Genomic DNA, 19,446 nt, shown 5'->3' on the forward strand with positions numbered 1-19,446 from the left:
ACCATGCAATACAAAGCATTCACTTGGGTCCACTTCAAACAATCCTCTTCCATACCACTTATTTCCAAAAATAAACATCCCTTCTCATGAATACAAATATATACTGGCTCAAATGGCAGCCATAGCAGACCAGCCAAGACTACTGACAGTTCCCAAGCCGGTGACATAACCGGATCGTCTGGGTACATGTGTGTTAAACCTTTCATAAAACTTTTTTCCACTGGATCTTTAAACCATGAAGAGGGGGAACGTGCCACAATGGCAGCCAAATACACCTCAAGGGATAAAAGCTTTAAACCAGATTCCTTAAGGGACAATAGATAGTTACATACAGTGGTCCCTCTACTTACGAAATTAATCCGTTCCGAATGCACATTTGTAAGTCGAAAAATTCGTAAGTCGAAAAGCGGTTTCCCATAGGAATGCATTGGGAACGGATTAATGCGTTCCGGAGCCTAGAAAAAAGACCCAGACCCCCAGTAAGGCTTGCAAACTGCACAGGAACATTTCTTTTCAAGAATAAACAGGCAGTAAACAGGCAGGCAAGTCAAGGAAACCGCATGTAAAATTTGTAAGTCGTGGAAACCCCATCTAAAAATTTGTAAGTCGAGGAAACCCCATCTAAAAATTTGTAAGTCGAAAAAACCGCATCTAAAACCGGATCTAAAACTGCCGTTTGTAACTCGAAAAATACTTATGTCGAGTAGTTTGTAAGTCGAGGGACCACTGTATATCTTGTACAGATGGATTAAATGCATCAAACCCATGTAGGGAAGCAAAGGAAGTGAAACAAGTCCACGTGCTCATATGACATCTGTGTGGACTGCTTTCTAGCAGGAACCAGAACTTCCTTAAGTCTCAACGGGAAGTCGGCAGGACCTTCCATGATGTCAGATGGAGGAACCAAACATCTGGGTGGAGCACCCATCCCTGTTCCTGAGACAGCAGGTCTGGCAGGACAGGTAGGCATTTCCAGTCCATCACCAAGTGCTGCAGGGTTGGAAACCAAGGCCTCCTGGGTCACCACGGGGCTATCAGGATTGCCCAGGCCCAATCCACCCTCAGTTTGCGCAGGACTCTCGGAATTAGGGGGAACGGGGGGAACACATACAGAAGAGGGCCCGTCCAAGACAGGACGAAGGCATTGCCCAGAGAACCCTCACCCTCTCCCCTCCTGGAACAGTAGAGAGCACATTGTGTATTGTCCCTGGATGCAAATAGGTCTAGAGTTGGGACCCCCTAAGTTACAAATATGTCCCTCAAAACACCCTGATGCAATGCCCACTCATGGGAGACCACTGTCATCCTGCTCAGAGTGTCCACCTGAACATTCAGGGAACCTTGTATGTGAACCATCTGAGATGTCAACGCATGTGCCACACACCAATGCCAAAGGTCCAGAGACAGAAACAGAAAGCTCCTTGACGACGTGCCACCTTGCCGGTTGGCGTAGGCTTTTGCCGTTGTAGTGTCTGTTTGTATTGTCACTGTGTGACCCCCAATCATGGGCAAGAAGTCTTTGAGAGCATTGAAAATGGCCAACAGCTCCAAAAATTGATGTGCCGAGTCCTCTCCTTGGGGGACCAATGTTCACGCAGATGAAGTCCTTCCAGGTGTGCCCCCCAATCAAGCACCAATGCGTCTGTTGTGAGCACCCAACAGGATTGAGGGGCCTGAAAGGGGGTACCAACACTCAGGTGCCGAAACTCCGTCCACCACTCTGCCGTTGCCCGTACCCATGGGTGGGGGCGTGCGCTCTAGATGGCCTGGATCCCGAAGGGGATCGAACACATCTAAAAACCATCTCTGAATGACGCACATCTGAAGATGGGCTTGAGGTAGTACTATGTACTCGATGCCATGTGACCTAACAAGCACTGTATGGAATGCATAGTCTGTGGGCCACTGCTAGGAAAATGGCCGCCAGCCTCTAGAGAGTAACTATGCAACCCATCGGAAGGAAGACCTTTTCCAAGGTCATGTCGAAAATCAGCCCAATGAACTGAATTTGACGGGTGGGTTCCAACTGAGATTTTTTGAAGTTTATCTGGAAACCCAGCTCTTGCAGGGTATCTACCACGATCTCAAGAGTGTCCAGGACCGCACGCCTGGTGCTCGCCACGATGAGCCAATTGTCTAGATACGGCAGCACCTGCAAACCTTGTTCCTGCAGAAACGCCACCACTGGGGCCAGATATTTTTAAAAGACCCTCAGTGCGGTCATGAGGCCAAACAGCAAGGCCTTGAATTGATAGGGGATCCCCCCGATCTGAAACCGCAGGAAGCGTTGATGCTGAGGGCGTATTGAAACACGATAGTACGCATCTTTTAAGTCCAGGGAAACCATCCACATGTTCTTTTCCAGGATGGTCATAATGGCTGGTACCGAAAGCATTCAGAACTTTTTGTAGACCAAATATTTGTTCAGGGCCCTGAGATCTAGAATAGGGCGCTGACCACTGTCTGGCTTTGGCACAAGAAAGTACCAGGAATAGAACCCAGGGCTGTCAAGGTGGGCGACTTTCTCAATCGCATCCTTTTCCAAGAGAGCAGCGACCTCGTGGTCCAACTCCAGGGTGCAAGGAGTCACCACAACTCTGGTTACTCCTCAAGGGTATAGCCCAAACATACAATTGTAAGGACTCACTGGTCCGTAGTCACTTTGTCGCAGCCCACCGAGAATGGGGCCAGGTGAGTGCTGAAGCACCCCAAGTTATTGTTTCTTTTGGAAGGTACTCAGGCACTGCTTCTGAAAGGCCTGCTTACCAGGCTGGTTGCTCAACTTGTATCGTGCCTGGGACTTGTTGGCCCGAAAGGAATGTTCTGAAGGTGACTGATGTCTTGAAGGGGCCTTCTGCGATTGATAAGGCAACCACTTACCAGTCTTTTGCATCTTGGTAGCTGGAGAAGCGTAGGACATGGAACGTGCCGTGCTCCTCAACTTCTAGACTTTCTGGAGCGTGTCATCAGTCTGCTCAGAAAACAGGCTAGAGACCTCAAAGGGCAAGTCCTCAACCCTCGCACGTGCCTCATAATGCAGCCCTGATGAACGCAGCCATGTGTGTCGTCTGAGAGCCACAGATGTAGCCATCACCTTGACGACGCATTCCAGCATTTGCATTCCACCAAATGCTGGGGTGAATAAAGTTCTTGTTTGGCCACTGGAATGGCCTCGTGGGCAAACGATTTTGCCAGATCCCTCTTATCCTGTGGGAAGAGATCCAAAAAGGGACTCACCTTCTCCCACAAAAAAATGATTATATCAGGCGTTATAAGCCTGATAATTGGCCACCCTCAAATGTAGGGCTGCGGCAGAGTAAAGTCACCTCCAGAAAGAATCCAATTTTCTGCCCTCTTTGTCACTTGGTGCCGACTGGCTGTGACCTCTGGTCCATTGTAAGGACGCCTCCACGACGCTCGAATTCAGTGTGGGGTGGTTCTTCGAAAAAGATGTATCATCATCCAACCGCACCCTATAGAAATTTTCTAGATGCCTGTTAGGCTGGGAAAGCATTGTCAGCTTCTTCCAGTGATCCCGGTTCAGTGGCAAAGCGGCTGGTATCTTGGCCTTGGAATCAATAAGGCTGAACAACGAAGCCACCTCTCTTTTTTTTGCTGGTTACCCAGGTTCACACCCAGGGCTGAAGCCATTCACATCACATACGCTGTGTATAGTTTGAGGTCCTCCGACGGGGAAACCGGCTTCAAGTCCGACTAAATGTTGAGCAGGGATGATCCCAGAGAAACAGCCTCAGAGTCCTGCGAGCTAGCATCGCTCTCATATTCAGGCTCCAGCTGAGCCAAAGAGTCCTGTGCCATGGACGTCGAACCCAAAGGGGAGCCCGGTTTGCTACCCTGAATGTCTGGTACTGAAACAAAAAGTTCTGTAGGTGGCACATGGGAAGGCAAGGCAGCCTGAGGTATCACCGGAACTGAAGGGGGCGGTTTGCGATGCTCTGTACGGTCCCTCAGGGAGCGCTGCGGTGAGTGGGAACGTGGCCTCCCTTCCAAATGTGAGGGGGGTTCTCGCCAACCCCTTATTGTCAAGGGCTTCCCATATGTGGGATCCTCTGAGTAGTGGGACCCATAGTGGGGACGAGCATAGTCAGAATAGTCAGACCGGTAGTCTGTTTAGTACCAATCGCACTATCCAGAGTCCCGGTTCCATGTGTCATAAGAAGGATCAACTGCGCTCAAGGGGGAGCGATATTCCGCTGCCCAGTATCGATCCGGAAAAGATTGGTCACGATGGTCCCAGTTGAGGAGCGTTCTTTTTGGCCCCGAGGGGGTGACCTTCACCTAGGCAGCCATGAAGTGTCTTCTGCAGGCCTGGTTGGGAAATACGCCTCCTCCGACAAAACATATCCTGGTTCCTCCATCACCACCGAAAGTTCTCTACTCGACCTAGTTCGATCGTGGGTCACGTCGAACAATTCCATCACCACAGGCGAGCTAGGCCATGTCGACACCAACGATCTTTGCACGGTATGCTCCGAAGCCACTTTATTCTTCTTAGCCACGGGGCAGCTGATGCAGGAACCGCTTCTGCCTTCTCCTTTTTCGGTATAGGAGGGCGGTGATGACCCACCGGCAAGTCTTGATGTAATTTCAGTTTCTTCTTTTTCAACTTTGGTACCAGGGAGGACTTAGGTACCACAAGCGCCGGACGCTGAGGAAGATCTTCCAAATGTGTGGGTTCACTTGAAGTTGTTGATGGTTGAATGGCAGAAGACGCAGAGACCATCTTCGAGGCCAGGTTTTCGGTCTCCGCAGGAGCAGAAACCACATGCTCTGATTGTACTGATGAAGCCATCTTTACAGACCGCTTCAGCAACAAGGCTTCCGAAGAATGGAGAGCCAGATCCCACAGGTCTGCGTGCAGGTGAGAAGCCCTATTTTTGCGAGCCTGCTTTGTGAATTTCTGGCAATGAAAACAAATCTCGACAATGTGCGATTTCCCCATGCACATGAGACACTCGGTATGAGTATCGGGGGAAGGGATCTTAGATTCGCAGCAAATACATTTTTTAAAAGTTTGTCATGCCCAGCATAAGCAATGAAGGCCGGCCAGCCACCACGCTCTGTCCAGCCCTTCCAAAAGAGGGGGGGAAACCACAACAAACAATCACACAGAACAAAAAATGCTATTACGCAGAGAAATAAAGAAAGAATAAGAAAGAAATCAAAAAATCAGGGAGATTCAGATCAGATCAGATCCTACTCGTTGCCGAGCTGCACTCCATGATGTTCACTGAAGCACAGACGAAGAGAGACTATGGGGATGAGGAGTGGCACAGCCACATATAGAGGCTGGGGGCGGGTTTCCTGCCCAAAGCAGGAGAATTGAGCTTGTTAGATTCCGACGAGGTCTCTGCGCAGGCGCATAGCCCATTTGTGTAGAAGACAGAGACCACCTTGAAGAACAGGATGCTGGACTAGATAGGCTTTGAGCTGGATCCAGCAGGGCTGTTCTTATCCCTTCTCTTGTACTGGGTGATTCACGGAGGCAAGTCTCACGATCAGTGAAACCTGCCGGAGGGGGTTCTGCGGGGAGAGCGGGCTTAGCCCGCTCTCGAAACTCTCTAAAGCCGATGTGGGGGTAGGAACCACTCTGTCTCAATATGTTTTACCTAGCCAGTAGCCAGGAGAGCTTAGCCCACTCTCCCCGCAGTCGATCACTAATGCAGCCCTGCTGGTTCCGTCACGGAGCCAGCAGGGGCTGCGGGGATCAGGGGCCGCACTATAGCTTTAAGCATGAGTAAAGCCGGTCCTTTCCTGCTTCTCCTCTGCCCCACCATATTTCCTGGTGCGAGACTGCACTGCTTAGAAGTCCATGCACAGCTGCAGCACTGCACCCAGCCACTTGTGCACGATGGCGGGACATACATGGATGCGGCCATGCGCTGACATTTGAGCAGCGTAGCACTGCACCAGGAAATGCAGTGGGACAGCAAAGGAGCAGGTAAGGACCGGTTTTACTCATTCTTAAAGGTACCGCTCCTTGCCCCGCTGAAATGATTTGTGCACATCCCTACTCTCTATAGTGCACTTGGGATAGAAAAAGGGATACCACTAAAGCTACAGCATACAGCACAAGGGGATTCCGTTGGAGCAGCGCAACCAAATGGAAGGGTGAGGAATGAAGTCTACACTGAGCACAAAAAGCAAAATCCCTTTATAGTAAAAAAAAAAAATTGGTTTCAGGGAATGGCTGGGTGCAAATTAGGGGTGTGCACGGAACCGCCAACTGCGGTCTGGCACTGGGGTGGGGGGTACCTTTAAGAGCGGCGGGAGGGTTTACTTACCCCTCCCGCCGCTTTCCGCTGTGGCGCCCGTAATCCTCTGTGTAATTGGGGCGGCAGGACACCTCCCTGCCGCCCCTTCCCCGACGTTACTTGCAAAAAACCCCAGCAGTCCTTTGCATGCGCACGTCACAGAGACGAGCACGCGCACGTCTCTGTGACGTGCACGCGCACGCGCAAAGGACTGCTGGGGTTTTCTGCAAGTAACGTCGGGGAAGGGGCGGCAGGGAGGTGTCCTGCTGCCCCAATTACACAGAGGATTACGGGCGCCACAGCGGAAAGCGGCGGGAGGGGTAAGTAAACCCTCCCGCCGCTCTTAAAGGTACCCCCCACCCCCGGACCGAACCACCCAGCTCCGGACCGGTCCGGGCCCATCCCTAGTGCAAATCCATCCCTGCAACGACCCTTAAAAACAATTTTTTTTAAAAGGCTTGATTAATCTCAGAATCGCGAGGAACTTGATCCTTTTCAGGCATCTCAAAAGACCAAGGGGCAAGTGCAGGCTTCTTCATGCCAAGGTGCTTAGAATGGGGGCAGTAATTTTCAACATCAGTCACTGGAGACTGATCCTGGGACTCTCAAAACTCAAAGACCTTGAACTACCCTTGGCATTGCTGCAAGTGCTTGCTCATTAAAACTCTCTAAAGCTGATGTGGGGGCAGGAACCAGTTTGTCTCAATATGTTTTACCTAGCCAGTAGCCAGGATTTGAACTTCATTAGTTCAAATCCCCATTCAGCCATGAAACTCACTGGGTGACTCTGGGCCAGTCACATATCTCTCAGCCTAACCTACCTCACAAGGTTGTTGTAAGGATAAACATAACCCTGTGCACCACTCTGAGCTCCTTGGAGGAAGAGCAGGATATAAATGTGATTAATTAATTAATTAGCCCTCTGTTCTAATAGACCATTCTATGAGTAGTTATAATACTAAGATGGTTCCTTCCTGGCCCATTGCAATCCTATTGTTATCTAAGACACCAGGAATTCACATAAATTAGAATGACTAGTTGCCTCCCCACACGCTGGGAGTCGGGGTTTTGAGAAAGATAGAGGAGGTCAGAAGCAAAGAAATATGGGGTATAGGAATGCCATCAAGCCTGGCAACACTCTAGGCATGCCTGAGAACTTGTGGGAGGGTGAGGCAGTGGGTCCCTATGTTTGCCAATCTACTTGCCATGCAATGTTCCAATATCCTTTGCCAAAGTACTGATCTGGAGTTGCATCCTGAATCATATTTACTTCCTACAGAACAGCCCATTTGTATCATACCATACCATACCATACCATACCATACCATACCATACCACACCACACCACAGTTAAGCACTTGATGATGTTCCATTACATTCCTTGGGAAGAGTTAAGCATTATTCTCAACTTTGGTTAGTTTGTGTCTAACCAAGCCAGTAAACCTCTAGATAAGTGAATATGCTTTCCCATTATAATATAATGTAGGTGTCAGCAAACAACCTTATAGCTGGATGGGCTTAACTCTCTCCCACCCAAGTCAATGGGATTCAGAACTGCTTAATTTTGGATGGATCACACACACTGTTACATAAAATTCATAATTACTTTGGCAACACTTGATTCAGGGCAGTATTAAAAAAATGATGAAAATGTGTTCCCTGTTGCAGAAAACAAAAGGCATATCTTATTATATACAGTGTGTGCTTTAAAAGGTTAAAAAAAAAAAAGTTTTGAGCGTACAGTGAAAACTATTAAGTTGGGATGAGTTTCTGCTTGTCACGCAGCATAACGTTAATATTTACTTAAAACAAAGTAAAGGGCAAAAGTAGACCGCAGCACACTAGTGGTTGCTTAGTCAAACATAAAACAGTTGACATGGAAGAGAAAAAGGTCAATTTGTATACAATGAACTATAATTGTGTACACAATTTAGGTAGCCAGGAATAGGATACCGACTATTTGTGTAGTAAACATTAGTCCAAACTACAGCTTTTCATGGAAATAACTGCGGCCAAAAAGAGTTGATTGGTTGGGTGGCATTTAGAATATCTTTAACACAACCCTCACTTCTGGATTTTTAGCATCCTTGTGGCATGCTCTTTTTAGAACCAAGTAGGGAGAGTGGAAGCTATATTTGGAGTGCAGTTCTGTCCGGCAGTTTGCTAGACAGGCTTAATGAATTCCACAGTTCCCGTATTTCCTTCACAGGTATCCTTGTCCTTTTAAAGGAATAAAGCTGGCCCAATTTCATCTAGCACTACCTAAATGTAACTATGTGCAGGTGTGAAATGTTAATTGGCACTCTGAACTGCTGTAGCAGGCTTTATAGATTAAAGGCAAGAGGAAAGCTCATGCACCACATGCTAACAAAAGTCCAGGACTCCTCCATCTGCAGTGCTGCAGACAAGCCAATAGTCCCACCTCTATACCCAAATAACTTGGAAGGCCAGCATAGGTGCTATAGGACAAGAACTAAACTGTTCTGGGCAGTAAGCAGTGTCTCAGGTTCACATCCACACTTAGCCATGAAGTCAACACACAGGCGATTTTGATCAAGACCCTGGACTGGTTCACACATGCATGTGTACTTAATGACTAAAATATGTGTGAATAAGTGTAGTGATTTTGATCAAGATTCTGGACTGGTTCACACATGCATGTGTACTTAATGACTAAAATATGTGTGAATAAGTGTAGTGATTTTGATCAAGATTCTGGACTGGTTCACACATGCATGTGTACTTAATTACTAAAATATGTGTGAATAAGTGTAGTGATTTTGATCAAGATTCTGGACTGGTTCACACATGCATGTGTACTTAATGACTAAAATATGTGTGAATAAGTGTAGTGATTTTGATCAAGATTCTGGACTGGTTCACACATGCATGTGTACTTAATGACTAAAATATATGTGAATAAGTGTAGTGATTTTGATCAAGATTCTGGACTGGTTCACATATGCATGTGTACTTAATGACTAAAATATGTGTGAATAAGTGTAGTGATCAAAAGGGGCGGGGGCGGGATACAAAATCCCTCCTCTAGCTGTGAGGAGTCCTGGGCAAGTTGCCACCATCCACTTTTTAATATGAGCAGATTCACCCTTCCAAGGGAATACCAGGAAAGTAAAGTCTCCCTAAAGAAAGGCTTAAGCAGTATTAGGCCTTCAGGAGTGAGTGACTAGGGCAGGACCCAAAAAGGAGTGACACTCTTTAACAACAAGAAGGATTTATTAATAACTGGATGATAAGGAAAACTATAGAGGCATCAACTATAACTGCTTCCATTCAAGTAAAACCCTTCCCCAGAAACTACAAACACTTAAAAATAAATTCCCTGATGCATCTAGCTAAACTGGTCTCTATCCTTCCTACTTTCTTCCAGTTAAGGAACTCCCAGTTGATTCCCAGCCCAAGGCTGTTAGACTCTCTTTGTCCTACAGTAGTTGCTGATCAGACCTCATTCTGAGGCCTCCAGGGAAGAACTGCTCTCTCCACGCCCCTCCCCTACTTCTCTATAGGCTGTAGGGATGTGCACGGAACCAGCGACTGCCAGTTTGAAGTGCGGTGGGGGGGGAATAGCTTTAGGGACTGGGGAGGGTTCTCTTACCCTCCCCTCACCACTTTTCCCCCGCCAGCGCTGCATGCAAAACCGGCCCCACATGGCGGCAGTGTACCTCAGTCCATGACAGTCCAGTGTCATGGACTGTAGGTGGCTGGAAGTACACATGCATACATCGTGATGTGCGCATGAGCAAGCATGACATGTGCACGCGCACCATGCACTTCCGGTCTGCGATGCACCAGGCTGGCAGGGAGGTATGCTGCTGCCTTGTTGGACCAGTTTTGCACGCAGCGCTGGCGGGGGAAATGTGGCGGTGGAGGGGGGGTAAGATCACCCTCCCCCACTTCTTAAAGCTATTTTCCCCCACCTTCGAACTGACTTTTGAACCAGATTGGTGGTCTTCAAAGGGGCCTCCAAACGGTTCCATGCACATCCCTAATAGGCTGTTGTCTAGTAAACCCTGCCCCTCACTCTGGATTGGGTCACGGGGATTTGATTCTCCTGGGCTTTCTTCCTTATCTGGAGAGGCCCACCTTCCAAGCAGTTACTCTAATTGAGGCCTAGTCCTCCCTCAAGCTTGACCATCACTACAATAAGCTATTACAGATCTAACAATGCAATCTTTTATAGTGCAATGTTAATTCTGTGAGGCCCTTTGAGCGTGCCAGTGGTAAGGTGGGATAGAAAGCTAACAAAATTGCACTACAGCAAGCACAAGGCTTTTCAACTGAGTCACCTCACACATTTAACTGAAATGACCAAACAAGATGTAATGTGGACCTCCTGATGTATTTTTTGTTTCAAAATGCAGCTGTAGGGACCCGATTTGTATTGAGGATGTGGCACAATCTAATCCTTTTCTCCATGTTGATTCCATGACATAAATAATCTCCCTCCATCCCCCACAAGTTTCTATTAACCACAAAGGGGAATGCCTGTAAGCTTTCCCCTCCATTGCTAACTGTGACTTGGGAGATCAATGAAGGGCACAGGGTGAAGAAAGGGTTAGACCTATCTTCTCCTTCTCCCACACTATGGCCCCAAACCAAATCCCACTCCACCCCAGAAGCTGCTTTTCAAGAACAAAAAGATGTTGGGTTCCCACATCATGTTGAGTTTGGCCTGAGTCATCAAGTGATTTATGCGCATGTGTGAACCTGTCCTCTCTGTTGTAGCATTGGTTGTAGAGCTGTATGCTTTTTCTAACTCTCTAATTAGGCCAGACCACTTTTGATGCCCCCCAAACAAAATGTTCTTCTTTCTCTGGGCTTCCATGTAGTACGAACAGCAGAAGAAAGATTTCTAATGCTTCTTCAGGTAGGATAATATTTTACAGCACAACTGGTACACATCATACACTCATGTGTCCTGAGATTCTTACAATCTAGTTGAAGCCATGAGATTAAAAACGTCAGCATAGAGGTTTGGGAATGAATATGAGAATGAGCACAGCAATGTTTGGACACATGTAAAAAGAGGGGTTAAAAAAAAAAAAAGAATAAAATGCACCAAGGAGCTGTAGTAAAGTGAGAATGGGGAGCTGGACTTGAAAGGATGAAAAAGGCAATATGTAGTTTCTGGACTCACACAGATGGCATTGTGTTTGCTATGATTTTCCCCCTCCAAAATATAAGTGATTGATATCCAACCTCAGCCTATACCAACACACCAGATTTTCCCACCAAATGGTGGCAGAAAGGTTGGTTTTCTATGATCCCCGTTTCCTTCTGCAGCCATCTATGCCTCCTAAAACTATTTTCTTGAGGTTTGGGTTTTGGGAAGCACTGGAATCTGCAGGGGAAGAGGGAATCACTGAATTTTCCCTATCACGTGATGGAAAGCCCTGGTGCATCGGTGCAGGGTTAGTTTGGATGCTGACCAGCATCCTTTTGATGCTGTTCTTCTGCTACAATGACTACTGCTCACTTTCCTCATCCTACAAATACTCCCGTACAAATACACACAGGGATCAGCAGGGGACATGTCAGGTATACATACTCAGCTGAAGTTTCATGCCCAGTCTTGACCTCTCAGGGCTGCTTTATCTGTTACATGTTGTATCCTAGAACCAATTCTAAAACACAGTATATATGTGCATAAAAGAGGATGCTTCCCATCCATGCACATTTGGGAGAAAATGTCTAGAAGAACTGAACATATGAGACTGTGTGGTCTCACAAATCTGAACCCAAAGGAAAAGGTAATATATAAAGGAGTCCTCAATCCAACAAGTTTAACCAGCAGATCATTAATCTGAGTAGCCAGTGGCATGAAGCTGTAGTACTGTACTAGGAATCATGCTGTCAATCCATTAGACATACCAGAACTAGGCAGCTATTACAACCAAGCGAAGAGTCTACGATTGGGAACTATCTCATGTCAAGCAGGAGATGGAGGCAGGGGAAAAATGTTCTCAGGTAATTTACTTCTGGATAAATGCTGCACACAGGTAATGAGTGCGCCATAATCCAATACCAAAGGCTGATGTGAACAGGCAGAACAAGCGCACTGCAATTAAAAAAAAAAGAATAGAAAGCTAGACACCAGTATTGAAAATACTTCCTCTGTAAACTTCTTACCATGGAGCATAGAATTTGATGAAGGTAATCCCTTTAGAAACATGTTGATCAAAGTCTTTTTCAGAGAGGGAAAGGACCTTGCCCTATTTAAAAAAAAAAGGGGGGGGGGGAGTCAGAGTCAAATCAAAGGAAATCACTTCACATAGTGCTAAGCATGTCAGTCCTTTTTAGCACTTTTCAAAAGAAATGCAACATGCCTACTGCTTTAAAGCCACTGCTGTTTTGCTGTATTAAGAAAGGAGTGCATATGCCCAGAGGAAGAGTGTCAAATGTACATATCCCCAAATACTGCATGTGTAGATTTCTCCCCCACCCCAACACGGCATTCTTTTAGTAGGAGAACTACTAGTTTTCTGGAAAAGTACAAAATCCCAAAGACATATGCACCTATAACCACAAAAGTGCGAATTAATGTTTTTACTGCCATTGGCCCAGCAATCTGTGCTGCACCCCTTGAAAATATGTATTTATTGTTACATTTTTATAACGCCTTTCATTAAATCTCAAGGCAGTTTGCAAAACATTTAAAGCAATATAAGACCATAAAACAGTTACATAATAAAAATATTAAATTGGAATATAAAAATACAAATATAATTAAAAGTTTAAAAAACATACACAATGAGACCATAAAATACAGACCAGCAGCAACAAAAACAACACTCATATAAAAGTCTTGGTAAAAAGCCAAGATTTTGCTTGCTTTCTAAAAACTGTGATGGAAACTGCGGGGCAGATGCCCACTGGGAGAGAATTCCAAAGTCTGGGAGCCATAACTGAGAAGGTCCTGCTCTGCATACACAACAGCTGAAGCCCTCTCCTTGTTGGCATGTGAAGCAGAGCCCCCTCAGATGATCTTGTCAAGCAGGCAGGAAACCTTGGGAACAGGCAATCCCTCAAGTATCTTGGGTCCAAACTGTTAAGGGCTTAAAGTCTGTTAAACTGTTAAGTCAAAACCAGCACCTTGAATAGGAGCTGGAAACAAATTGGCAGCCAATGCAACTCTTTCAAAATGGATGTAATATGATCCCAGCAGGTAGCTCCCGATAAAATCCTAGCTGCCGCATTTTGCACTAGCAGCAGTTTCCGAATATTCTTCAAGGGCAGCCCCACGTAGAGCGTGTTGCTGTAATCCAGCCATGATGTGACTAAGGCATGGTTATGGTCATGACTTTGGCAGATTTGCCTTCTCAAGAATGGGATGCAGCTGGCACACTAGCCAAAGCTGTGCAAAGGCACCCCTGACCACCGCCTCCACCTGAGCTTTCAAAAGCAGAGCCAGGTCCTGTAATAACCCCAAGCTGGGCACTTGCTCTTTTAAGGAGAGTGCAACCCTATCCAGAACCAGAACCAGTCGTGTGCCCTCATCCCGATTGTCTCCATCTTGCCCAGATTCAATCTTAGTTTAGTAGCTCACATCCAACCCATCACTGCCCCCAACCCCCAATTCAGGACATCCACTGCCTCCCTAGGATCAGGTGATAAGGAGAGATAAAACCGAGTGTTATATGCATATTGCTGACAACTCAGTCCAAGTCCCTGGATGACCTCTCCCAGGGATTTCATATAGATGTTAAACAGCATGGGGACTACATACAAAATACAGCAGTATCAATATCTCCTGCTTCACATTTCCTTTAGCACCTCCTGATTTATTGTTTTTCCTGACCTTTTGTTCTGAGTCTCCTTGCTCCATCGTTGTTCAAGACAGAATCTGCTTTGTTACTACCTTTGTCCTGACAACAATGTGTGATGTCACAAGGATGATGAATTGAGAAAGAGGCAGCAGGAAATATACTATCCAATAGGAAGTGCACATCCTCTATTAACTATACAAAAAGTTTCTTTAAATAAGAAGTATGAAGAGCAAGAACCATTATGTTCAGAAAGGAGACTAAAGTATAAGATTAGTATAAAATCTAGAACAGTAATCAATTCACCCTTCCACCAACTGCTGCAACAGAACCCCCAATGCCAGCTTCATTCTAAAAGAGTCTTGCAAATTTTGACAAGTTTTACAGACAGGGCTTCAACCAGAACCTTGGAAGAGCTTTGGCACCTAAGACACTAGAAGTTTTAATGGGGGGGGGGCGGGGGGGAGAGAGAATTTAGCACCTACCTCTTCTTCAGAAGCTACTTCAATAGGCGGTAATGGGGGTTCGGTCGGCTTAGGATCATCTGGATCTTCTTTGGAGTTTTTAAGCTGAGAATCAATATATTCCTTTAAGGAGTCTAAATCTCTCTTTCCTTTATACTGGTCGGCCTATAATCAAAGTATGTGAATTATTTAGCAAACATTTTCTGAAGTCCCATTTAAAAAACAACTATTGCACTAAACAGCTAGTGTGGCACACATATACCAAATTTATAGCATCCCATCAGTCCATTTACTTGGCTCACCAAATTCCATAGACGGGGAATTCCAACTGAGCTATACAAGTAAATCACACAGCAATCAAAGGAAGTTGGGTCCATGCCAGGATCACACTAAGCAAATCTAGGTAGCTACCAAGGGCAAAGCTTTGTAAGGGAGAATAGTTTGGTGGCAGCAGCAGATGGAAGAGATTTCTGTTATGTCAAAACAGTGGCTGACATGACAGGCAGTGGTCCGTCAACATTAGGGAGCTTCCCAGGCTGTGAGGAACTTAAAAGGCAGCCTGATGGTGTATCACGGCGGGACTGCTGTGGAATGTCTCAAAACTGCTTTTCGACAGCAGTGCAGCGTTTCTTCCATTGTTTCTTTCCATTTTTCCCCAAAATGATGGGCACTGCCCATCATGTTGTCCACCATGAGGCAAAGAAAGGATGGAAAGAGGGCCTGATGTTACAGAGACAAGGAAGTGCCAAGGAACAGGTGAGTTGCTCTGAACTGACCTGGAGAGAACGATTATCCTCTTCCATGATCCTCATGAATATCTCTTTGTGAAGAGGATCCTTAAAGACTCAATGCTACAGTGTCCTGCACAACTTTCCCTTATCAGCCTTGTTTGACAGTAGTACTGTGATAACCTTTCACCTTTTCTTTGAAAAAAATGGTGGTGAAATGGAATTTGGACTTTTTTCCCAGCACTAGGCAAGATCAACAAGCAAAGGATCATTTGTCCTGCGTGGCAGTTTGCAGCTCATATGCCCCGTTATAGAAAAATTTAATTGCACCAACTAGATCATCAGGTTTTTCAGCCACAGAATTAAAGGTCTAAGATAGGCTTAAGGATCATCTCGCCAAACTCGCCACTCACCTTTTCTCCATCTCTAAACCAAAGGAGGGTTGGATAGCCACGCACTTGGTTTGCTGAGCAGATTTCATTATGTTGTGTGCAGTCCACCTAAATTATGGCATAATTAAAATAATACACACGTACCAAGTAAAAGATCTCACACCATTAAGGTCTCTCTAAACTGACGACAGGCATAGATCTAAAGTAGCTACTTTAAAATATTTAAGAACACACCGCAAAGGCACAAGCGAAGAAGCTAAGTAGTTTACCATCACAATTTGTTATTCATTAAAAAAAAAATACCCTAACATATATGAGGTTGACAAATTGCAAGCACCAGGGAGCCCAGAAATTTAACTGTGGCACCTAGACCAGGATGTTCAGAGGTAAAATTATTTAATAGCACCTTTATTTGTTCCAGGCAGCCCTGTTTCTAGTCTAAGTACATGACTCGTAAAGGGGACAAAGAGAAGCCCATTTATGGTCTTCTCGTCACATCCCCAATGTCTGTCATTAAGTCTGATAATTGTATCAAGTGTCCATTGTGTGGCTCCTATTTTGGAGTTGGCTCCTAGATCCAAAGAAGATGTCAAGGCCTGTACTAGGCACTGCACAAAAACAAAATGCAAAATCATATCTAAAAACATGAAACAAAAGGGAAGGCAACTTGGATGGAGGGCAAAAACTTTGCACTTGCTGGGTGAAAGGAAGGAAAACGAATTAGAGTAAGTCCTGTCCAATAATTAACAATAAGGAAAGAATCTAAGTAATCAACATGGAACATCACCATGAGGGAAATGTGAGGGGGGAAAGGAGTCATATTTTAACATTCATATTTTAATAATTTATTGAAGTAGCACAATTTGACAACTCAGAATATCTACTGGAAAGAAGTTTCATATGGAGGAGGCCAGGAGAAAAAATGCATGCAGATAAGCAAAAGGGAGTGGACATTTAGTAAAAAGATTAATATTTGATAAATGGGGGGAGGGAGTTGAGGAGAAAAGAAGGAAAGCTATGGATAAAAAAGGGGGTAAGATCATAAAGAGAAAAGTCTAAAGAAGCTTAAACTTAATATGGGACAGACAAAGCCAATGCAGAGAAAAATAAGAAATGTATGATGGCTATAGTGCAAAGAAACAAATAATAAGTTAGCCAAAAACTTAAGAAGAGAGACCATATATTAATAGGAAGAATGGTAAGCAAAACATTACAATAACAATCAGCAAGGGATATAGCGAGTATCTGAATAAGGATTTAGTAGCTTCAGCGGGTAAGAAAGGACACATTTTAAAAGTAATATAAAGACAGAATCAACAGACCTCAGCTAGAACAGTAATGTGAGCCAAGCAAGAGAAAGGAGGATCAAAGATAACGGCCAAGCTCTTAACTTGCTGAGAAGAATGAGGTTGCTGACTGAAAGAGAAGATGAAAATGAAGATTTAGGGGGAAATACAATACATTCTATGTTCTGAGATAACGATCCAACATCCAAGCAGAAACAGCTGTAAGATAGCTACAGACAGATCAATATTCAAAGGCAGTATGCCTCGGAATACTATTTGTTGGGGAGCCGCAGCCGGAATAGGCTGCTGCTTCACACCCTGCATACAGACTTCCTATTGGTATCTGGTTGGCTGGAAACAGGACGCTGGACTAAATGGACACACACTCTGATGTAACATGGTTCTTCTTATGTTCTTGGTAAAAACAGAGGGAGAGAAGGAGGGAAATAGACAGAGCTGGAGAAATCACACAGCAAGGACAGTGCAGGTCAAAAATGGAAACGGAATTACCAAAAGCAAGAGTATAAAGAGTCAAAAGAAGGGAGCCACGAGATGAGCCCTGGGGACACAAATAGAGAGAGGAAACAAAACCATGAATGGGAACTTTAATAGAACAATTCATGAAAGAAAGGCCAATATAATTAAAATTAAGAGAAGGGCAGAGAACCAAAAAGAAGAATGTGGTCAACTGCATCAAAAGGACAGGAAAAATCTAGAACAATGAGAATAGATAAGATCCCTTATACCTTTTCATACAGAAGAACATTAGACATTTTACTTAGAACAATCTCAGTAGAATGAAGAAACTGAAGTTCAGTATGAAAGGGAACTAAAAGAAAGAAAATTGAGGTATTGGGATATGTCATTCGGTAGAATAAAGAAAAAGAGTGAGAGTTAGGGAGGAGGTAAGGATCTAAAGAGGGGTGGTTGTTTTAAAGAATTGGGGAATAGCAACATATTTAAAACAAGAAGGGATACAACCAGAAGAAAGGGAAAGATTGAAAACTTGGATGCAGAGAAAAGAAGCATTTCTTGCTAAAACAAAACAAAACAAAAATAGATAAAGAGGAATGAAGAAGAAAAGCAACATCAGAAGCAGAAACTTGAGAAAAAGAGAAGGAGGAAGGATGGAAAAGTAGCAAGAATATTAAAACCAGAAGTATAAGTATAAACCATCTTGGGATTTATTTTTTTAATGAAAGGAAGAACTGTATACAAGTCTGACAATCAATCAATCAATCAATCAGAAGAAGAAGAATATAATGAAGAATGAAAAACATAAACATTAAAGATTAAAGATTAAAAAATGGGGAAAACTATCAAGAGAAACTGATGAACAGGCAGAAGAGAAGGATGAAGAACACAATTAAAATAGCAAACACAGGACAAGAAGAGGAAGATAGAGTATGGTAGAAGTACATCTACTTAGCAAAAAAATAAAGCAGAAGAATAGGATGAAACCATGAATTTATAAGGGGTGGCTGACATCCTGACTAAACTTATTCAAGGAAATCCCAATGAAATTAAAAGAACAATTTAGCTTGTTCCTAACGTGTCCTTTCAATTTCAGTGGGACTTCCCTGAGTAAATTTAGTCAAGATGGCAGCCAATGAAATCTGGTTTGTACTAAAAGATGCTCAATAGCTCTGAATAACGCTATAAGGGAAATAACCAAGACTGAGGAGTGAGCCCGAAGAATGCACAAAGAAACAGGAGTCTAAAGTGCAGAACAAAAAGATACAGCAGTACAATCAGGAGAATGGGAAAGAAAGGATGAAGATTAGGCAGAAGTGAAGCTGATCAGGCTTGGAAGAATTAAAATATTTAAAAGATGTGTAAATTCAGGGAGGAGAAGAAACTGAATACAAGAAATTAGAACAAACAAAATACTGATCAAAAGAAGGAAAAAGAACAGAATCAGAAGCAAAGTAGTTGGAACAAGATAATGATCTCAATGAGGAAATGGAATGAAATCAAGATAAAAAGCAAAGCAGCAGGAAGAAATTACAAAATCTAAACAGAATGACTGGAAGTATGGGAAAAGAGGGTTCAACCAAAAGAAAAGACTGAAATTAAAAATGTGAGTCAATGTGATTATTGAAGTCACTAAATGTAGAAGAAAGGAAAGGTTAGCAAGGAGGGCAATAAATAATTGAAATCTGTACATTAAATGAAGGAAAGAAAAGAACATAATGAACTTTAAAACTAGAGAAAGAATGGAAAGAGAAATTGGTGCCAGCAAGAGGTTGAGGACTGATGGATCCACCACCATGCCTTTCAGGATGGGGGAGAAGGAAAAGATTATGAGAACTTCAGGGACAGCAGGGTCAACTGGAGTCATCCTGGCTTCTGAGAGAGCAAGGAATAAAAAGGCTCAGAAAGAGGATAATGTAGAATGCCTGATTTTTTTTAACTGAAAAATGATAAACAAGACAACTGACCAAGGAAAAGAAATGACAAGGGACATAAACTAAAGAATGTGTAGGAGAGTCAAGAATGAAAAGAACACTACCAGCTACC

The 19,446-nt window shown here is 44.3% G+C and overlaps 1 protein-coding gene across 3 annotated transcripts in view; it reads right to left on the minus strand.

Moving 5' to 3' along the window:
• TXNDC5 (thioredoxin domain containing 5) overlaps positions 1-19,446 on the minus strand; it is a 39,770-nt gene that overhangs the window by 4,295 nt on the left and 16,029 nt on the right. For all 3 annotated transcript variants that reach the window (XM_053313333.1, XM_053313335.1, XM_053313334.1), the window contains exons 6-8: positions 15,662-15,748; positions 14,542-14,685; positions 12,423-12,505 (exon numbers count right to left, since the gene is read on the minus strand). In XM_053313333.1, the coding sequence (XP_053169308.1) occupies positions 12,423-12,505; positions 14,542-14,685; positions 15,662-15,748 (314 nt within the window). The remainder of the gene's footprint in view (positions 1-12,422; positions 12,506-14,541; positions 14,686-15,661; positions 15,749-19,446) is intronic.

Source organism: Hemicordylus capensis, chromosome 4, assembly GCF_027244095.1.
Source record: "Hemicordylus capensis ecotype Gifberg chromosome 4, rHemCap1.1.pri, whole genome shotgun sequence".
NCBI lineage: Eukaryota > Metazoa > Chordata > Lepidosauria > Squamata > Cordylidae > Hemicordylus > Hemicordylus capensis.